A 22,559-nucleotide genomic window follows, 5' to 3' on the forward strand; every position below is an offset into this window, starting at 1 on the left:
ATTGCACTTACATAAGACATATGGGCTTGTAGATCAAAAACCGATTTTTTAACTATTACAGTACATTTCTTAGATCATAATTGGGGTTTACAAAAAAAATTGATAGGTTTAAAAACATTATATGAAAAACATAGTGCTGAAACTATTTATTTTACAATTCTTGAAGTTTTGCAAGAATATTTATTAACTGACAGAGTTGTAGTGCTAATGCTTGATAATGTAGCTGCTAACACCGTGACAATCTCTTTATTTGAAAAGAGATTGGATCCGCACGGTGAAGGCAAAATTTTTCACTACAGATGTGCTTGCCACATCATCAATTTGATAGTTAAAGCAGGTTTAGATGCTATACATTCGAAGATGGAGAGGGTGCGCGTGGCTATCGGATTTATTGTCGGCGGTAGCAATAAAAGATAGCAGGAGTACGTCAAATATTGTAAGCAAGAGGACTCATCGGTTCAACCTTTGAAGTTATGTACGGACATACCTATCCGTTGAAACTCCACCTACTTGATATTGGAAAAAGCTTTGCCAACCGCAAAACAAATTACAGATTTCGTCAACCGAAAGCACTATCCAGAGGAAGTTGTCAACTATAATGATTGGGCAGTTTGTGAACTTTTTTATTCATTTCTTAAAATTTTTTATGATTCTACTAATATATAAGTGGTATTTATTATCCGACTACTAATTTAGTGTTAGATATTTTACTTTAATTTGCTAAAACTTTTGCTAAATATAGATATAATAACGTTTTAAGGGAAATTGTTTTAAAGATGGAAGAAAAATATGAGAAATATTGGTTAGATATTCCATTCTTATATGGATTAGGCCTTGTTGTAGATCCTAGGTTTAAATTACACATAATTAGACCTGGCAAAATGGGTTTAGACCCGCGGGTCGACCCGTACCCCGGTAAAAAATATAGGGTACGGGTCCAATATATTAAACCCTTTTTTTTGGACCCGTATCCGTACCCGGCCCGTATACTAACGGGTTATGTGGGTGAACCCGTGGGCACCCGCGGGTACCCGTTTTTCAAATCCCTAACCCTAACCCCTCTAAGTCTAACTCAGTAACTCTCTATGCCGCCTCTCATCTTTCTCAATCTTCAACATAACAATTCATCCTCTCAATCTCAATCTCTTTGCCATCTTCTTCATACCTCCCTCTTTGCCATCTTCTTCGTACCTCAACTCCCTCTTCGATTAATCGTCACTCGTCAGTCATCAGTACCTCACCTGATTCATTCATCTAGTCTGTCATTCCCATTCCCAGTACCACAGTCGCCAGTCCCCAGTCGCCAGTCGCCCTCACTCATCCTCATCGGCTAGTCATCTCGTCTCTCTCACGTCGTCGGGACTGGGCCATCGGCTTGTCATCTCCTAAACTCCAGTTCTTGGAGCTCCTATTACCTTAGTAAGCTCATTTTCTCTTGAATGTGTTTCAGCTCGTAGATCTGTGACGGAGAATGTGTTTATACACATTTCCTGTATTTTGCCTTGGTTTTTCCGTTTTTTCTTTCAAATTTTATGTGTTTGTTTTTGTTTTTTTGACACATTTTGTGTTTTCTCTTTTGTTTGAACGGTTAATGTAGGTTACTGCGTATTTTTGCTCTCATTTGATTTTGTATTTATTGAAGAATTGGATGCTAAAAGTTGAAGAATTATTCTATTTATTGATTTTGTATTTTAATTTTTGTTTGTGAGATTAAAATTGTTTACACTTATATTGTTGTTTGGTTGAGCTTTCCTTGTACATCGATCTGTGTAGAGTTGTTTTCGTTGAGTGTGTTTGTGTTGGGTTGCATTTGCAAGTGTGGAATACCAGTGTGCATTCGTTGAGTTTCTTGAATGTGTTTCAGCTCGTAGATCTGTGTAATGATTATCTGATAGCAATTTTTTTCTCAGCTCATGATATTTTATTATGCCTGTTTTGGTAAAATCATGAAATAATTTCCTCAAAGAATTTGCTAAGATAGTATGATATTTTATTATATAAGTTTGCTTATTTTAAGTCGTGGCTAGAGTGGAAATACTATATTAAGAACTTAAAGCTTACATTTTTGTCTTTCTTCAAACACAATGTGCTAGTATAGAGCAAGAGGGTAGTTTCATGTTTGCTTAGCTTATTATTATATCATGCTTTCTTACTTAAAATTAGCAAGTTCGTTTTCCCTGTTAAGTTGTTTTTAATGTGCAATAATCCGATTTGTTTTTCTACCAGCATTGGCGGGACTTCTTTGCTGTCATGTGTAGTAGGTTCAGATGAAAGATTGTGTCCTGCTTTAGTCTGTGACCAGAAACTCTTCATTAGCATGTAAATTGCCTGCAAATGCTATGAGCCTAAAGCAATAGGCAAATTATTCTGTAATGAGGTATGTTGTACACGTTTCATCAGGTTTTTCTCCAAGTTCTGCTTATCCTGAAGCTCAGTCTCTTGATTTGTAAATTATTTGTTTTTAAATTGCATTATTGATTGACTTACTGAATGTTTATCCATATATAAATGCCTGCAAGTTATCTCTGAAGCGACCTTAATTCCTCCATATTTTTATTGGTTCTTGAATATATTTGAAGTTAGATCAGGAACATCATATTTGCTCATCATTGTCAAGTATACTTGTACTGTTTGCTTGCAATATAAATAATAACAATGTGCCCATCTTTTACATCCTTTTTTTTGCCTACATTTTTAACAAGTATACTTGTATTGTATCTGACCGTGATGTTTGCGGTTGTATTTATGATTCTTTGGTGTATTTCTTCTTTAGGCAGTAATGATTATCTGATAGCAATTTTTTTCTCAGCTCATGATATTTTATTATGCTTGTTTTGGTAAAATCATGAAATAATTTCCTCAAAGAACTTGCTGAGATAGTATGATTTATTGCTGTTTTTCAGATTTCGTGACAAAAATTAAAGCCGAGAATTAGAGACCAACTACAAATAGACATGGGATTTGCTGTTTTTTTCCTGCAGATTCGAGCATGTAACAACAGCTGTTTTTGGTGGCAAAAATTTGAAGTAATGCGAGAGTTTAAAAACAAATGACAAATCTCCTTTGAAGCAGAGTAGTGAAAATTTTGCAGAGGCAATTTTTGTTGTTATGTTGAGTGTACATACGTCATCAGCTCCAGTGGCAGATATACGTTTCATTTGATTTGTGTATGACATAAGGTACTCTACCCACAAGAACAAGAAAAACAGTAGAAAAAGCTTGGCATATCTGGGTGTGGTGGGGATGGAATTTTGTGCACATGTGCAGAGAAAAAGCCAAAGGGGAAGTTGCCTTATCTTGTTTTCTCTTTTGACATTTCCTATTCCAATGTAAACATTTAATCTCATTTCCTAGTTGATCACAATGTAATTATCAACATCCATCTCATAGCTTGTGTAAATATTTCTGTACAGTACATTGGTTTTTATACAGAAGGAAACAAGCAACCCTTTTGGTTGTAGTTGTACCTTCTAGTAAGCTGCTTTGGAGGTAAAGGCTGCATCAGATTCATGTTCCTTGCCACCATCTCATTTGGCCTAGAGGCTACCGTTTCTAATTTATTTGAAAACTGTTTTGCAGCAACAAGATTACTATTATTCTGGCTTGCTGAAGGTGGCAAATTCAATTCAACTTGCTTTGAGAGCTTATTTTGTATTTTGTATTCAATTCAATTGATTAGTGATTTTATATTTGTTTATTTTGGTTGGTATTTGCAGTTTTGTATTATATGTTATTGTTTGTTTATGTGTTATTTGTTTATTTTGGTTCCTATTTGTTTATATATTAAATTGAATTAAATTTAGAGTAGTTGATTTAGGGGGCGTAAATGTAAAAAATTAAAATTGTAGGAATTCTGGGGTGTAACTGTTATAATTGAAAACTATTATGGGTGAAAGAAAAACTAAAATCTGGAGAGAGAGAAAACGGGTCCACCCGGCGGGTCCACCCATACCCGTATAGGGTAGGGCACGGGTCCAATATTTTGGACCCGTATATCTCGACCTGTATAAGGACCCGTACCCGTTTGGCCCGTACCCGTTTGACCCAGCCCGTATCCGGCCCACCCACCCATTTTGCTAGGTCTACACGTAGTTAACTGTATAATTACTAAGTTAGGCGAGCATTTAGGACATGATTATACGTCTTATTTGATTAACTTTAAACAAAAATTGGATAGCATTTTTTCTTTATATGAGAATAGGTACAATAGAAGTGGAAGTAGAACGTTCAGGAGAGACGATCAGGACCTTGATGCAGACCTCCATCAAGGATCGAGCAAGTGGACGTATATAGAACATGGCAAAAGTAGTAGCCCCAGCCCGTACATATATGGACCAAATGAGCTGAATTGCTACCTACAAGTGGACATGTCCTTTATGACGATGAAGGAGAAACATGACATGAATATTCTTCAATGGTGGAACTAACATGAAAGTCAATTCCCTATTGTAGCCCAAATGGCATGTGACATTTTATCTATGTCAGTTTCTACAATTGCATTCAAGTCAACATTTTCAACGAGTGGCCAGATTGTTGAAGATAGAAGATGTTCTTTAACCGATGAGATGATTGAAGTGATAACGTGTTTACGAGATTGGACTCATGCAAAAAGAAGACTATAACAACACCTTGAAGATCCCGAACTACTCGAACTCTTTAGGAATATAAATTTAAATGATATAAATATTGTTAACGATGAAGATGAATAATTTAATTAAAAAAATTATTTAATTGTTTATTTGTGAAGCGTGAATGTGTGAAACGAGAATATTATATTTATGTTAAAATTAATTATTATTTTATTTATTATTTTTTAAAATTAATTAAACTTTTAGAAACTTACAAATCTACCCCTGAAAATACTAAAAATCCCCTACAAAATTTCGTTTCGCCCCTAAAATATAAAAAAAAGATCAGGGGGGAAAAATAAATTTTTTAGGCCCATAGGACTGGTTCGAGTCCTAAAATTGTTCATGGGCCTGGGACCGGTCCAGGCCCATGAGCTACTGGTCCCACTTGGGACTGATCCTTCTTGGGACCAATCCCAAAAGGATCAGTCCCAAACGGGCTCAGGCCCGGGCTTGCTTAGGACTGGTCCTTGACCAGCTCTAGTCACTACAAAAAATATATTATATTGTGACAAAATTGATTTTATCACATGTTATTTTGTTACGAGTAATATATGTATTATGACAAAAAAAAAAAAAAATATCACGTTAAGTATGACAAAAAAAATATACAGCGACCAAAACAAAAATATTGTTATAATATTTTATCACAACAAAGATACCCATAGGAAATATAGTGAAGAAAAACATTTTGATCATAATATTTCGTCACAATTTTTTTGCGTCAAATTTTAGCGCCTAAGAAAATTATTTATTGTGACAAACATATTTTGTCATAAAACATTTTAGTCACTAGATTTAGTTTTACATGCTATAACTACAAATTATTTTATCACAAAAGAATTTATTTATTATTACAAAAAAAAAAATTGTCATAATATATGCTGAAATTGAGATATTAATAACAAAATGTTTAAGTCAAAATTTAAGCGTCTAGATAAATTATTTATTGTGACAACATATATGTCATCAGAAACTTTAGTCACTATACATGTTATAATTACAAATTAATTTATCACAAAAGAATTATTTATCATTAAAAAAAAAATTATCATTTATTTGACAGCTAAAAAATTAGTTTTAAATTAACGTGGCAACTAAAATTTTAGCTACTAAATATGGTTTACAAAATATGAAATATACTAATGAATTAAGAGTAATACTACACATACATCATTTTCATACAATATTTTCCATACAACATTAAGTGGCAAGATATGATTGGCTAATTTAAAGTTAAAATTAAACTTTTACTCAATCATATCTAGCCACATAATATTGTATGATAAATGTTGTATAAAAATGATGTATGTATAACATTATTCATGAATTAATGATAACTGAAAAATTAGTTAAAAAAATAATGAACTAAAGAAATAACCAATTTTTTTGAATTAATTACTAAAAACCCATTCTTATATAAACCCAACCTAATGCCCAATCCCTAGTTCCCAATTTCCACTTTGATATTTTTAGCTTATACAAACAAAGAGTTTTCAAGAAGGGGCCAAGATGATGAGGACCCAGAAAAGCGTGGGTCAAAATTATCATCGCCGTACAAATGGTTGAGCAACTTTCACCATGATCTACTGGCGGGGGTGGCTATGGGCGGTGTAGTGCACACGATTGTGGGCCCAATCGAGGGAACGAAATTGTTGTTGCAGACCCAAGACAGCAGCCTGGCCATTGTTGGGAGTGGATGAAGAAAATCTAAGGGTATGCTTGATTGTATTGTCCGTATAGTCCAAGAAGAAGGCCTTTTATCTCTTTGGGGAGGCAATGGCAGTAGTGTGCTTCGTTATTACCCTTCAGTTGCGCTTAGTTTCTCTCTTAAGGTATCTAATCAAGATTTTATTTTTTATTTTTTGAAACTTCAGTTTTTTTGTTATCTTACTTTAGTTTTAATGCAAATTTTATTGGTTTGTATGGTTCTTTTCGTTTGGTGTTGTTTCTTGAATATTTTTTTGGAGGTTTAATACTTTGTCAGTTATTTTTTCTGTGTATAATTGATTTAAATTGGGTATTTAAAGTATTTCCAAGTAAAGAAAATGGGAATGCGATTGGCCTGCAAGTCAGACCACCGGGACCTAGAACAGGACAGCCACACTTGTCGTTGCAGTGAACTATACTTCCTCCCTTTAATACGTCTGCCTTCTGTGTTAGCTAGCATTTCTGTTTCTATCAGCTCATGTTCTGTGTTTTTGTGTTAAACACATAGGTGGCACAAACAGCAGATTGATTCATGGCTTTCGTGGCCTCACCATTTCATGCATTAGAGACAATGCCAACACGTGCAAATGTTCATTTTTTTTTTACCAAATTTAAGCCCAACTGGTTCTCTAAAGCTTAGTTTTATACAAGTAAAAGAAAACACTTGAAAACAGAAACCATTTTTATGGCCCTGCTATAACAATTACTTGGTGTTACCAAGGGAGATTAATTTCCGAGCAGGATTAACAGTTGAAGGATTTAGAATCTGATGCACAATTTCCTCAAATTCATCAGTTTCTGTAATCTGAGTGCATAAACATCTATAGAATGGTAAACTTAATTTGTAGAATCTCTTGAGCATATGAAACTCTGTTATCATCCGGAACTCTAATACATACTTAATACTTTGTCGGTATAAAATGAACCGAATGTAATTTTGGGTAAACAATTTCAATGCAGATACCTTAATACTTTGTCAGTTATTCAAGGTACCACTTTTGCATAAATATAGATGGAGTGATATTACTGTGGAGGCTGAAAGTAGTAAAATCTCTAATGAAATCAAGTCTCTTACAGATCCCGTGTAGAAGGTGAGGTATTTTATATACCTGGGTTGCACATATATTTACACAATTTCGTACTCAGAATCCATGTGTGGGTATTTGAGTTTGCAGATTCCAATAGACTGGAGAGTGATCTTGAAGAGTTGAATTGCTCTTTGGATTTAGTTGCATCACCGGTTGGTTCTCCGTTGACAGCAATTTTTTTCTTTTACTATTTGTTTCAAACTAGTTCTTCTGCTTGTTGTTTAACTGAAGCAATTGATGATGATGGATTTTGTGTACTATCTAGTTGGGTCAGGGGAAGCCTATAGAGGATCCACATGCTGATTGCTATAAAGATGGAGAAGATCAATCAGATATTGTAAAAATTCACGAAGACCAGAAATTTGAGGTGTTAATCCTGAACACTTTTGTTTAGTACTTCCATGATTGGTTTGTGAATTATTTTTTATGACACTTGTGCAAAGATATATTTGCATCATATATTCACTTTATCGAGAGTCTGGCATGTTTGCAAGAATTTCAAATTTCAAGTTCATTTATGATGCTAAGTTTGTTCTCACTGTATCATATTGTTTCTGGTGCTTTGTGTTTTGAGAAATTTAAGAGAGGATTCACATAGAGTTGTTGGCACGATGAATGTAAGTGCTAACCTGTGGAAATAAAAATATTCTTAAACCATTATAGTGTGGAGCTACATAAATTAGATACTAATTTCGTTTAATTAAGACCCAAGTGCTTTTGAAAAATTTCTTTGTAGATTAATAGGTTGGAGACAACTTAAAATGTGAAGTATAGAACAGCACAAGTGGTTGTGACGTAAAATCACTACTCCAAGTTTCATTATATTTTTAGGGAAATATTTTACTTAGGGATATTTCTTGTTTGAGGTATTTGGTTCTCTTGATATGATTTTCTTTTAAATAGGATCAGGACCCTGATGCAGACCTCCATCAAGGATCGAGCAAGTGGACGTATATAGAACATGGCGAAAGTAGCAGCTCCAACTCGTACATACATGGACCAAATGAGCTGAATTGCTACCTACAAGTGGACCTGTACTTTATGACGATGAAGGAGAAATGACTGGATATTCTTCAATGGTGGAACTAACATGAAGCTGATTCCCCATTGTAGCCCAAATGGCACGTGACATTTTATCTGTGCCGGTTTCAACAATTGCATTCAAGCAACATTTTCAACCAGTGGCCGGAATGTTGAAGACAGAAGATGTTTTTAACCAATGAGATGATTGAAGTGATAAACGTGTTTACGGGATTGGACTCATGCAAAAGAAGACTACAACTAGGGGTGTAAACGAGCCGAGCCGAGCTTTTGACTTATCGAGCTCAGCTCGTTTACACAGTGTCGAGCTCGAGGAGCCTGGCGAGCCTCAAAATTGAGACTCGAGCTCGAGTCCAGCTCGATAGGCTTGCGAGCCCTTATGATTTACCAGAAAGCACATACCCAATTATAAAACTAGTATAGTGAGAAAAAAAATTGAAGACCAACTAACTCAAGACAAAACAAAAGACAAATAATGCTATAACCAATTAAAAATTCTCAAATTCCACCCCAGTTTAAAAATCACACAAAATTCATCAACAAAACTCATAAATAAAAGAATCAATCTTCCTCTTCCTTGTAGAAACCAAAGTTCAATTCACCTGCACATCGAGAAAAGTCAACACATCAATTATGAAAAAAGAAACCTAAATTCGTATTTATATCATCGAAAAAAACCCAAACAAAGAAAAATTAGTCTAAAAAGACCAAGCGCAAATTGAAAAAGCCGAAAATAGTAAGTAGTCAAAGAAGAAGACAGCAATCGAAAATGATAAGCAGCGAACGGAAGAAAATAGAATCCAATTAGAGTGCGAACGATGCGAACTTACTGAGGCGGAGAAATTATTAGAACCAAAACCCTAAAAGACGAAACGAAAAGAAAGTGAGAGAAGATATAGGGAAATCATGTATTTCAAATTTGCAGTTTGGGGGGAAACTGTCATTTTTTTAAAACTTTTTTCACTGGAAAATATCAGTCTAATACATAAGTTTAAAAAATCACCAAAAAACCCTGTGAAGTGTACAGTGCTAATCGAGTCGAGCCAGGCTCGCGAGCCCACGAGCCGAGCTTCACTGTGTTCAAAAATCGACTCGTTAACGAACCGAGTTCGAGTCGAGTCGAACGAGCCTTATCGAGCCGAGCTCTAAACGAGCTTTTACCGAGTCGAGTCAAGCCGAGCTGGCTCTGCTCGTTTACAGTCCTAACTACAACAACACCCCTGAAGATCCCAAACTACTCGAACTCTTTAAGAATACAGATTTGATGATGTAAATGTTACGATGAAGATAAATAATTAATAAAAAATTATTAATTGTTTATTGTGAAGCGTGAATGTGTGAAATGTGAATATTACATTTTATGTTAAAATTATTATTAATATTTAATTTTTAAAAAATAATTAAACTTTTAGAAACTTACAAAGCTACCCCTGAAAAATACTAAAAATCTCCTACAAAATTTCGTTTCGCCCCTAAATATAAAAAAAGATCAGGGGGAAAAAAAAAATTTCAGGCCCATAGGAACGGTCTGAGTCCTAAAATTGCTCATGGGCTGGGACCGGCCAGGCCCATGAGCGACTGGTCCACTTGGGACCAATCCCAAAAGGACCAATCCCCAACGGGCCCAGGCCGAGGTTGCTTGGGACTGGTCCTTGACCAGCTCTAGTCACTACAAAATTATTATATTGTGACAAAATTGATTTTATCACATGTTATTTTGTTACGAGTAACAATGTATTATGCAAAAAAAAAAAAAAATATCACAGTTAAGTATGACAAAAAAAATATACAGCGACTAAAACAAAAATTGTTATAATATTTTATCACAACAAAGATACCCATAGAAATATAGTGAAGAAAACATTTGATCATAATATTTCGTCAAATTTTTTTGCGTCAATTTGGCGCCTAGGAAAATTATTTATTGTGACAAACATATTTTGTCATAAAACATTTTAGTCACTAGATTAGTTTTACAGCTATAACTACAAATTATTTTATCACAAAAGAATTTATTTAATTACAAAAAAAAATTGATAATGATGCTGAATTGAGTATTAATGACAAAATGTTTGAGTCAAAATTTAAGCATTTAGATAATTATTATGTGACAAATATATTTGTCATCAGAAACTTTAGTCACTATACATGATATAATTACAAAACAATTGTCACACAAAGAATTATTTATCTAAAAAACAAAATTATCATTTATTGCAACTAAAAAATTAGTTTTAAATTAACGTGGCAACTAAAATTTTAGCTACTAAATATGGTTTACAAAATATGAAAATATATAATGATAACCGAAAAATAGTTTAGACATTTTATATGCATGTTTTGGATATTATTATTACTATCCTTATACATATTTTTTCTAAATACAACTCGTTCTTCAGACATGTATCCTCGGGATTCTCTTTGAGGGATATTCAGAGGATACCTGACTGGAGGGGGGTTTTACATATACAATACACACCAATGTTTATTCCTCCAAAATAGTAATCTGCAGGGATCCATCCCATATGAAGTTTGCCAATGAAAGAGCCTAATTGACTTACAGTCACTACTAAAGGTGGGCATTTGGGACTGGGTCCAACCCAAAAACCCGGTCCTAAGGAGGAGGGCCCGGTCCCTCCATTGGGCCCTCCTCTAAGGCTCGGGCCTAGGCCCAAATTTTTTTAAACTTTTTTGTTTTAGTCCCTTGTACAATTACGTAAAACCTCCTATAAATTTTGAAATAAACATAAATTGTAGGGGTTAAAAGGAAATTTTATAAAAAAAATTTCTAAAAAAAATTTACTTTCTTTATAAGCCAACGGTGATTTTTTTTTTTTTGGGGGGGGGGGGGGGTGTTACTCTATAAATAACCCTAAAATCTTTTATTTTTTCCGCACCACTCAATCTCTCATTCTTTCAATCTCTCTACTCTGAATCTCCAATCAAATTCTCATTCAATTTATATTTATATTTATAATTTATTCATATTATTTATTTATTTATTTATATTTTTCTATTTTTCAATATCATCTCTTATTCATATTATTATTTGATTTCTTTTCATTTTAATTATTTATTATTTTATCATAAATTCATTACGGATTCTCGAAATGATGCATTCGGAGGATCATTCGCAAATGAGTTTTACGTTCCATCCACCGAAGAAATGGAAGGGTTCAATCCATTTTCACCCTTTCCTCCAGAGGCAGCAACTGCAATTCCACAACCATATTCGATCGGGACGAGGTGCAGCCAAACACATGTGAGCTGCGAGTCAACGGGCATAGGCATAGCCCAACCCCCCCGACCGTCAAAGAGGGTCGTGTCCAATGTGTGGCAACACTTCACCAAATCAAAACGGCCAAAGACAAATAGGGAGGGGGAAAAATCGTGTGGGGTATGTAATTTATGTGGAACCATTATTAGCGCTGAGAAGGGGACTTCGACGATACGACGACACGTGGAGAAGAAGCACCCCCAAATAATGTAGTTGCCCAGTACATCTTCAACCAAATCAAGTAGACAAATTCAAATTTAACTTAATTTTAATCCACAATTCTCAACTCTCTCAACATGACAATACAATGCAAATGTTGCACGAGAGGAAATAGCAAGATTCATAGTTACTACGGACTCTCCCATTTGTTTATCTGAAAATCCTTATTTTATTCACATGATTAAAACTGCATTTTGTCCAACACATACCCCTATTAGTAGAAGTACAAGTAGAAGAGATATACTAAAACTTTATAACAAAATAAATAATAAACTTAAAAACGAATTTCAAAATTTTAGGAATATATCTATTGCACTTACATCAGACATATGGGCTTGTAGATCAAAAACTGATTTTTTAACTGTCACAATACATCTTAGATCATAATTGGGGTTTACAACAAAAATTGATGGGTTTTAAACCATTATATGAAAAACATAGTGCTGAAACTATTTATTTTACAATTCTTAAAATTTTGCAAGAATATTTATTAATTGATAGAGTTGTAGCGCTAACGCTTGATAATGTAGCTGCTAACACCGTGACAATCTCTTTATTTGAAAAGAGATTGGATCTGCACAGTGAAGGCAAAATTTTTCACTACAGATGTGCTTGCCACATCATCAAATTTGATAGTTAAAGCAGGTTTAGATGCTATACATTCAAAGATGGAGAGTGTGCGCATGACTATCGGATTTATCGTCGGCGGTAGCAATAAAAGATAGCAGGAGTACGTCAAATATTATAAGCAAGAGGACCCATCGGTTCTACCTTTGAAGTTATGTACGGACATGCCTATCCGTTGGAACTCCACCTACTTGATGTTGGAAAAAGCTTTGCCAACCGCAAAACAAATTACAGATTTCGTCAACCGAAAGCACTATCCAAAGGAAGTTGTCAACTATGATGATTGGGCAGTTTGTGAACTTTTTTATTCATTTCTTAAAAAATTTTATGATCTACTAATACATAAGTGGTATTTATTATCGAACTACTAAGTTAGTGTTAGATATTTTACTTCAATTTGCTAAAACTTTTGCTAAATATAGATATAATAATGTTTTAAGGGAATTGTTTTAAAGATGGAAGAAAAATATGAGAAATATTGGTTAGATATTCCATTCTTATATGGATTAGGCCTTGTTGTAGATCCTAGGTTTAAATTACACGTAGTTAACTGTATAATTACTAAGTTAGGCAAGCATTTAGGACATGATTATACGTCTCATTTGATTGACTTTAAACAAAAATTGGATAGCATTTTTTCTTTATATGAGAATAGGTACAATAGAAGTGGAAGTAGAACGTTCAGGAGAGACGATCAGGACCCTGATGCAGACCTCCATCAAGGATCGAGCAAGTGGACGTATATAGAACATGGCGAAAGTAGCAGCTCCAACTCGTACATACATGGACCAAATGAGCTGAATTGCTACCTACAAGTGGACCTGTACTTTATGACGATGAAGGAGAAATGTGACATGGATATTCTTCAATGGTGGAACTAACATGAAAGCTGATTCCCCATTGTAGCCCAAATGGCACGTGACATTTTATCTGTGCCGGTTTCAACAATTGCATTCAAGTCAACATTTTCAACCAGTGGCCGGATTGTTGAAGACAGAAGATGTTCTTTAACCAATGAGATGATTGAAGTGATAACGTGTTTACGGGATTGGACTCATGCAAAAAGAAGACTACAACTAGGGGTGTAAACGAGCCGAGCCGAGCTTTTGACTTATCGAGCTCAGCTCGTTTACAACAGTGTCGAGCTCGAGCTTGAGCCTGGCGAGCCTCAAAATTGAGACTCGAGCTCGAGTCCAGCTCGATAAGGCTTGCGAGCCCTTATGATTTACCAGAAAGCACATACCCAATTTTACTAAAACTTAGTTGAGAGAAAAAAAATTGAAGACCAACTTAACTCAAGACAAAACAAAAGACAAATAACTGCTATAATCCAATTAAAAATTCTCAAATTCCACCCCAGTTTAAAAATCCCACACAAATTTCATCAAACAAAACTCATAAAATAAAAGAATCAATCTTCCATCTTCCTTGTAGAAACCAAAGTTCAAATATCACCTGCACATCGAGAAAAGTCAACACATCAATTATGACAAAAAGAAAACCTTAAATTCGTATTTATTATCATCGAAAAAACCCAAACAAAGAAAAATTAGTCTAAAAAGACCAAGCGCAAATTGAACAAGCCGAAAATAGTAAGTAGTCAAAGAAGAAGACAGCAATCGAAAATTTGATAAGCAGCGAACGAAGAAAATAGAATCCACTTAGAGTCGAACCGATGCGAACTTACTGAGGCGGAGAAATTATTAGAACCAAAACCCTAAAAGACGAAACGAAAAGAAAGTGAGAGAAGATATAGGGAAATCATGTTATTTCAAATTTGCAGTTTGGGGGGAAACTGTCATTTTTTAAAACTTTTTTCACTGGAAAATATCAGTCTAATACATAATAGTTTAAAAAATCACCAAAACACCCTGTGAAGTGTACAGTGCTTAATCGAGTCGAGCCAGGCTCGCGAGCCCACGAGCCGAGCTTCACTGTGTTCAAACTCGACTCGATTAACGAACCGAGTTCGAGTCGAGTCGAACCGAGCCTTATCGAGCCGAGCTCTAAACGAGCTTTTACCGAGTCGAGTCAAGCCGAGCTGGCTCTGCTCGTTTACAGTCCTAACTACAACAACACCCTGAAGATCCCAAACTACTCGAACTCTTTAAGAATACAGATTTGAATGATGTAAATATTGTTAACGATGAAGATAAATAATTTAATAAAAAAATTATTTAATTGTTTATTTGTGAAGCGTGAATGTGTGAAATGTGAATATTACATTTATGTTAAAATTAATTATTAATTTATTTATTATTTTTTAAAATTAATTAAACTTTTAGAAACTTACAAAGCTACCCCTGAAAAATACTAAAAATCTCCTACAAAATTTCGTTTCGCCCCTAAAATATAAAAAAAGATCAGGGGGAAAAATAAAAATTTCAGGCCCATAGGACCGGTCTGAGTCCTAAAATTGCTCATGGGCTTGGGACCGGTCCAGGCCCATGAGCGACTGGTCCCACTTGGGACCAATCCCAAAAGGACCAATCCCAAACGGGCCCAGGCCCGAGGTTGCTTGGGACTGGTCCTTGACCAGCTCTAGTCACTACAAAAAATATATTATATTGTGACAAAATTGATTTTATCACATGTTATTTTGTTACGAGTAACATATGTATTATGACAAAAAAAAAAAAAAATATCACGTTAAGTATGACAAAAAAAATATACAGCGACTAAAAAAAATAATTGTTATAATATTTTATCACAACAAAGATACCCATAAGAAATATAGTGAAGAAAAACATTTTGATCATAATATTTCGTCAAAATTTTTTTGCGTCAAATTTTGGCGCCTAGGAAAATTATTTATTGTGACAAACATATTTTGTCATAAAACATTTTAGTCACTAGATTTAGTTTTACATGCTATAACTACAAATTATTTTATCACAAAAGAATTTATTTAGTATTACAAAAAAAAATTGTCATAATAGATGCTGAAATTGAGATATTAATAACAAAATGTTTAAGTCAAAATTTAAGCGTCTAGATAAATTATTTATTGTGACAACATATATGTCATCAGAAACTTTAGTCACTATACATGTTATAATTACAAATTAATTTATCACAAAAGAATTATTTATCATTAAAAAAAAAATTATCATTTATTTGACAGCTAAAAAATTAGTTTTAAATTAACGTGGCAACTAAAATTTTAGCTACTAAATATGGTTTACAAAATATGAAATATACTAATGAATTAAGAGTAATACTACACATACATCATTTTCATACAATATTTTCCATACAACATTAAGTGGCAAGATATGATTGGCTAATTTAAAGTTAAAATTAAACTTTTACTCAATCATATCTAGCCACATAATATTGTATGATAAATGTTGTATAAAAATGATGTATGTATAACATTATTCATGAATTAATGATAACTGAAAAATTAGTTAAAAAAATAATGAACTAAAGAAATAACCAATTTTTTTGAATTAATTACTAAAAACCCATTCTTATATAAACCCAACCTAATGCCCAATCCCTAGTTCCCAATTTCCACTTTGATATTTTTAGCTTATACAAACAAAGAGTTTTCAAGAAGGGGCCAAGATGATGAGGACCCAGAAAAGCGTGGGTCAAAATTATCATCGCCGTACAAATGGTTGAGCAACTTTCACCATGATCTACTGGCGGGGGTGGCTATGGGCGGTGTAGTGCACACGATTGTGGGCCCAATCGAGGGAACGAAATTGTTGTTGCAGACCCAAGACAGCAGCCTGGCCATTGTTGGGAGTGGATGAAGAAAATCTAAGGGTATGCTTGATTGTATTGTCCGTATAGTCCAAGAAGAAGGCCTTTTATCTCTTTGGGGAGGCAATGGCAGTAGTGTGCTTCGTTATTACCCTTCAGTTGCGCTTAGTTTCTCTCTTAAGGTATCTAATCAAGATTTTATTTTTTATTTTTTGAAACTTCAGTTTTTTTGTTATCTTACTTTAGTTTTAATGCAAATTTTATTGGTTTGTATGGTTCTTTTCGTTTGGTGTTGTTTCTTGAATATTTTTTTGGAGGTTTAATACTTTGTCAGTTATTTTTTCTGTGTATAATTGATTTAAATTGGGTATTTAAAGTATTTCCAAGTAAAGAAAATGGGAATGCGATTGGCCTGCAAGTCAGACCACCGGGACCTAGAACAGGACAGCCACACTTGTCGTTGCAGTGAACTATACTTCCTCCCTTTAATACGTCTGCCTTCTGTGTTAGCTAGCATTTCTGTTTCTATCAGCTCATGTTCTGTGTTTTTGTGTTAAACATATAGGTGGCAGAAACAGCAGATTGATTCATGGCTTTCGTGGCCTCACCATTTCATGCATTAGAGACAATGCCAACACGTGCACATGTTCATTTTTTTTTACCAAATTTAAGCCCAACTGCTTCTCTAAATCTTAGTTTATACAAGTAAAAGAGAACACTTGAAAACAGAAACCTTTTTTATGGCCCTGCTATAACAATTACTTGGTGTTACCAAGGGAGATTAATTTCCGAGCAGGATTAACAGTTGAAGGATTTAGAATCTGATGCACAATTTCCTCAAATTCATCAGTTTCTGTAATCTGAGTGCATAAACATCTATAGAATGGTAAACTTAATTTGTAGAATCTCTTGAGCATATGAAACTCTGTTATCATCCGGAACTCTAAAACATAGTTAATACTTTGTCGGTATAAAATGAACCGAATGTAATTTTGGGTAAACAATTTCGATGCAGATACCTTAATACTTTGTCAGTTATTCGAGGTACCACTTTTGCATAAATATAGATGGAGTGATATTACTGTGGAGGCTGAAAGTAGTAAAATCTCTAATGAAATCGAGTCTCTTACAGATCCTGTGTAGAAGGTGAGGTATTTTATATACCTGGGTTGCACATATATTTACACAATTTCGTACTCAGTATCCATCTGTGGGTATTTGAGTTTGCAGATTCCAACAGACTGGAGAGTGATCTTGAAGAGTTGAATTGCTCTTTGGATTTAGTTGCATCACCTGTTGGTTCTCCATTGACAACAATTTTTTTCTTTTACTATTTGTTTCAAACTAGTTCTTCTGTGGTTAGAAAAATAATATTAGCTCAAGCTTGTTGTTTAACTGAAGCAATTGATGATGATGGATTTTGTGTACTATCTAGTTGGGTCAGGGGAAGGCTATAGAGGATCCACATGCTGATTGCTATAAAGATGGAGAAGATCAATCAGATATGGTAAAAATTCACGAAGACCAGAAATTTGAGGTGTTAATCCTGAACACTTTTGTTTAGTACTTCCATGATTGGTTTGTGAATTATTTTTTATGACACTTGTGCAAAGATATATTTGCATCATATTTTCACTTTATCAAGAGTCTGGCATGTTTGCAAGAATTTCAAGTTTCAAGTTCATTTATGATGCTAAGTTTGTTCTCACTGTATCATATTGTTTCTGGTGCTTTGTGTTTTGAGAAATTTAAGAGAGGATTCACATAGAGTTGTTGGCACGATGAATGTAAGTGCTAATCTGTGGAAATAAAAATATTCTTAAACCATTATAGTGTGGAGCTACATAAATTAGATACTAATTTCGTTTAATTAAGACCCAAGTGCTTTTGAAAAATTTCTTTGGAGATTAATAGGTTGGAGACAACTTAAAATGTGAAGTACAGAGCAGCACAAGTGGTTGTGACGTAAAATCAATACTCCAAGTTTCATTATATTTTTAGGGAAATATTTTACTTAGGGATATTTCTTGTTTGAGGTATTTGGTTCTCTTGATATGATTTTCTTTTAAATAGCATTTGCATTACTAATTTAGAGTAAATTTAGATTTCCTTTCGTGTAGGGCTTTTGTCATTATGAGTGGGCCTTATGTTTCTTTGCGGAGAATAGAATAAACTAATGACATAAATAATTATGTGCACGAATTATTTCTACTTCTTGCTTTCTTTAAATTCTTCCCTTCTCTGCAAATTCTCTCCTTTTTGCTTCTCTTTTCTTAGTAATTTATGGTTCATCCCATTTAAATTTATAATCTTCTTATTCGTTTTCCCTCTTCTCCTCCTTTCTCTTTTTGTCTCACATTAGATTGGTGTACTGAAGTGATTAATAGTTCATTTGGATTGGATGTGTAGAAAGAATTTGGGCTTAGTTGGGGGAACTTATGGCAGCTTACTTTTTATTTTTAAATGTTGGAGATGCTAGTAGGTTTTCTATGGGAGATGTCCACGAGGGGAGGGCCCTTTAAGGGTTGCATTTTATGATCTCTGTTATGTTGCTAGGAGAAGATTTGCTAATATGGTTTTATATTTGGTTTGTCGTTTTATCCATAATTGTTGATTTATGTGTAAGACAAATAGGAACATATGTACTTTTTCCTTTTGGCTATTTTACTGGTGGGTAATAAGCCCTTTTTTGTGTACCTTCCAGCTTTTAGAACTTGAAAGTGATATTGAAAAGAATAATGTAAAAACTTTGAACTCCTTGCAAATCTCAATTCTATGTACAAATTGTAGTGACCTGCTTGAATGTTGTACTGACTACCAAGTTTGTGGACCTGCAGTGGCCCCAAGTTCTAGATTTTGTGACTTGTAAGAAAGGTTGATGATCTCCTTGTCAAAAAAGAAGTTATTGATTTTCTTGGTCATAGTTATTGATATCGTAACTAACATAGTACTGTGACTTAAATTAAATTATTGAATCCTGCCCTCATTATATGCTGTTTTCCTCTCATTTGTGTGGGAGGAGATTAAGATAACCAGCTTAACGGTGTTTATCAATCTTTACTCAGAACCAGATGAAGAAGAGGGAGAGAAGGCCAAAGAAGAGGAAAATGCAGAGGATGAAGATAAAGTTCGTTTCTGGACTCTTTTAAATATCAGCTGCCTTTAGAAATTATCATTATTGAGATGATAAATAATATTTGTCATGCCTATACTATTTTGATAATAAAAAATTTGTCGCGTAAAAATATTTGTGTTAAAAATTATTTGTCATGTTATTAAATTTTTTACAAAATTATTTTTGTCATTATACAATTTTTGACAAATAATATTGTTATATAAACAAACGTGTGACAAAATAATGTTGTCACAATAAACTCAATGACAAATAAATTTCTGTCCCTATTAAAATTATGAGCAAATAATTTGGCCATTATTCAAAATTTTGACAAAATCAATTTTGGCATAATATATTATTTTCTTATCATAAAACTTATCATTTGGTCTTTAAATGTAAATCAATTGTGATAAAATATTAATGTAATGAAAAAAATTATTTTCTATTGGCACAAATAATTTATTAAAATAAACTAGTTTAAAGTGACAAATTATTATTGTCACAATAAATAATTAGATTATGGTGATTAAACACTCTTTCGTCATTATGTATTTAAGAGTACGAGCTTATTATGATAAACCTGATGATCAATACAATTCATCACATTAGCAAAATTGTCACAATGTTAATATTTATCATAACAAATTATATTGTTGTGAGAAGCCTAAATTCTTGTAGTAGTTAAACAATAATAAGCTCTCTGGAAACTTACCCACGTGCTTGGAAAGTTTGGTTTCTCTGAGAAATCTACAATTGGGCTTCGACAAATTCACCTCGTACATACCGACATCCTTATATAATCTTACATATATCTTGCATCCAAACTTGTCATCAAATTCTTTAACTAGTTCTCTCCCTTTAGATATACAAAATTTGAGGGTCTTGATAGATCTAGATTTATCAAGAAATCTATAATCCGGTGAGATACCAATCACCATGGAAGGTCTTATAAATCTAGTTACTCTATCTTTGGCGTATAATAGATTTTAAGGCTCCATCCCTAACACATTCGACACTCTAAGGAGCTTGGAATCCTTGGAATTGTCAAATAACAATCTCTCTTTGGAAAAATTCCGAAGTCGATGGAAGCACTCGTATGTCTCAAGCATTTTAACGTGTCTCGCGATAGGTTAAAAGGGGAAATTCCAGATAAAGGACCTTTCAAAAATTTCTCAGCTCAATCATTTATGTGGAAGTCTATACTGTGTGGTTCCCCACAACTACAAGTTCCACCTTGCAAAGGGGGTAACACGACAACTAAAAATTGTGTTAAAAAATTATTTTACCTCTGATTCAATTGATTATATTTGGTAGTGATGGTAATCGTCAGCTTTATAAGGTGTCGATATAGGAGTGGAAATTCTTCGACTCAGGAATATTTGTTACCTCTAGCTACATGGGCAAGAACTTCATATCTAGAAATTCAACGAGCAACAAATGGGTTTAATGAAAGCAACTTGCTCGGTATAGGTAGCTTTGGCTCAGTATACAAAGGGATACTTTCAGATGGCACAAATGTTGCAGTAAAAGTTTTTAATCTACAACTAAAGAAAGCATTTAAGAGTTTTGATTCGAAATGTGAAGTATTGAGAAGTTGTATTCTGAATAACTTTTTAGACATACTAAAGAGGTTGGATATAATGATAGATGTCGCATCGGCTTTTGAATATCTACATCACAGTCACTCAACACCTAAGATCTATTGTGATTTAAAGCCTAGCAATATTTTGTTGGACGAAAATATGGTTGCTTCTGCTGATCAGTGGGAATTGTTTCTTCGAATGGTGATGTCTACAGTTATGGTACGTATTTTATTAATGGAATCTTTCACCAAAAAGAAGCAACAGATGAAATGTTTGGCGAAGAAATGAGTTTAAAGAATTGGGTGGAAAATTCATTGCCTCGTGCAGTGACTGAAGTTGTGGAAGCCAATTTGCTGCAAGAAGAGCAAGGTTTTGGTGCCAAAATAGAATGTCTGTCAAGCATTATTGAATTGGCTATGGATTGTTTAGAGGAATCACTTGAGCAGAGGATTACTATGAAGGATGCCGTAGTAAAACTCAAGAATAGTAAAGAAAAGTAGCTAAATGATGTTGGAACAACTTAATATCTCACTTATTTGTATTAAAATGAGAACTGAGAAGTGGTTCTGCGCTGGTTTGCGTCCATGATTAAAAAACAAAACCAGAAATTTCTCATTTCTCATGCAAGTTTGTCTTAATTTTTATGGTAATGGGATGAAATATTTGTATTATTTCTTTTTTAATGTTAACCAAAGTCACTACTGTCTAAAGTCTTCCCACTTAATTCAATCTTTTAAGAACGGTTTTAAAACAGCTTGGTTTTAATGAATCAATATTGGAGATGCTTTAATCATTTGTCAACACTAAATCCGTCAACTCTTGGCATGTTCATCTTTAATTTTAGTTTTTTATTCATAATATTCTCCCTTCTGTTATCACATATAGAACAAGTATTAAACATCTGAGAAAAATCAACCTCCAAAGTATTGATCTAATTGAGGGTTTACTGTTCATTCATTGCCTGTAATTTTGATAACATGGATGATTAAAGAATAGTGTTACATATCTCAATTATGTATCATAAATTTTGCATTCCAAATAATATTTACATTTCTGATTGATTGTATATGCTGATACAGGGGCTGGACTCTCTGGTCAGTACTATCACAAGCCCAAATCAAGCTCAGAGGGCCCAAAAAAATTTGGGCTGTTGGGGCTCTATGCTAGCTACCAAATTTGCAGCCCAACATTTTGACACTTCATTCGACTTGTTATAACTGTTATATATACAGAAACAATAATACTATACTCACTAACTTTCTCACATAAACACAGTGTGTCAACTCGTGATTGATCAACTTGTAATAGATCCGGCTTCCCCAAATGTAAGTTAACCAATTATGAACTGCCACATCGGCGTTTGTGAGAAGTGTTTGTGGGCTACTCAACTTTGAGAAAACATACTTCGCCACTTCGGTTAATTAATGATATCAATTTAGTTTGTTAAAATGAATTAATGAATGCCATGTATAAGAGGGAAGCAATGCCATGTATAACAGGGAAGCAATAATCATCTCTTAATAATTCCCCGAATTGAAGACTAAGTAGAAACACAGCTGG

The 22,559-nt window shown here is 33.9% G+C and overlaps 1 protein-coding gene and 1 long non-coding RNA gene across 11 annotated transcripts; both read left to right on the forward strand.

The window, feature by feature from the left end:
• Positions 1-1,371: 1,371 nt before the first annotated feature.
• On the forward strand, positions 1,372-3,125 carry LOC116105486. The gene is made up of 3 exons (XR_004124089.1): positions 1,372-1,419; positions 2,227-2,377; positions 2,904-3,125. It is a non-coding gene; the product is annotated as an uncharacterized LOC116105486 (long non-coding RNA).
• Positions 3,126-16,115: 12,990 nt separating this feature from the next.
• LOC116105567 lies at positions 16,116-19,535 on the forward strand. 10 transcript variants are annotated; one of them, XM_031391970.1, is made up of 5 exons: positions 16,116-16,483; positions 17,434-17,447; positions 17,532-17,596; positions 17,737-17,838; positions 19,318-19,535. In XM_031391970.1, the coding sequence occupies exons 1-5, from the start codon at positions 16,428-16,430 to the stop codon at positions 19,465-19,467; spliced, it is 387 nt and encodes a 128-aa protein (XP_031247830.1). In that variant the 5' UTR covers positions 16,116-16,427; the 3' UTR covers positions 19,468-19,535. The 10 variants fall into 10 exon arrangements, 9 of the variants coding, with proteins under 9 accessions (XP_031247830.1, XP_031247827.1, XP_031247828.1 ...); XM_031391967.1 differs by having other exon boundaries at positions 17,434-17,596; XM_031391968.1 differs by having other exon boundaries at positions 17,434-17,596; positions 19,367-19,535.
• The last annotated feature ends 3,024 nt before the right edge of the window (positions 19,536-22,559 follow it).

The sequence above is a fragment of the Pistacia vera genome, unplaced genomic scaffold, assembly GCF_008641045.1.
Source record: "Pistacia vera cultivar Batoury unplaced genomic scaffold, PisVer_v2 Contig50, whole genome shotgun sequence".
Lineage (NCBI taxonomy): Eukaryota > Viridiplantae > Streptophyta > Magnoliopsida > Sapindales > Anacardiaceae > Pistacia > Pistacia vera.

Coding starts and splice junctions, on each gene's coding strand:
- LOC116105567 (XM_031391967.1), top strand. CDS start 16,428: ATGGCAGTAGTGTGCTTCGTTATTACCCTTCAGTTGCGCTTAGTTTCT. Junction 17,597..17,736: donor TGGATTTAGTTGCATCACCT/GTTGGTTCTCCA, acceptor TGTACTATCTAG/TTGGGTCAGGGGAAGGCTAT. Junction 17,839..19,317: donor ACGAAGACCAGAAATTTGAG/GTGTTAATCCTG, acceptor TCATTTGTGTGG/GAGGAGATTAAGATAACCAG.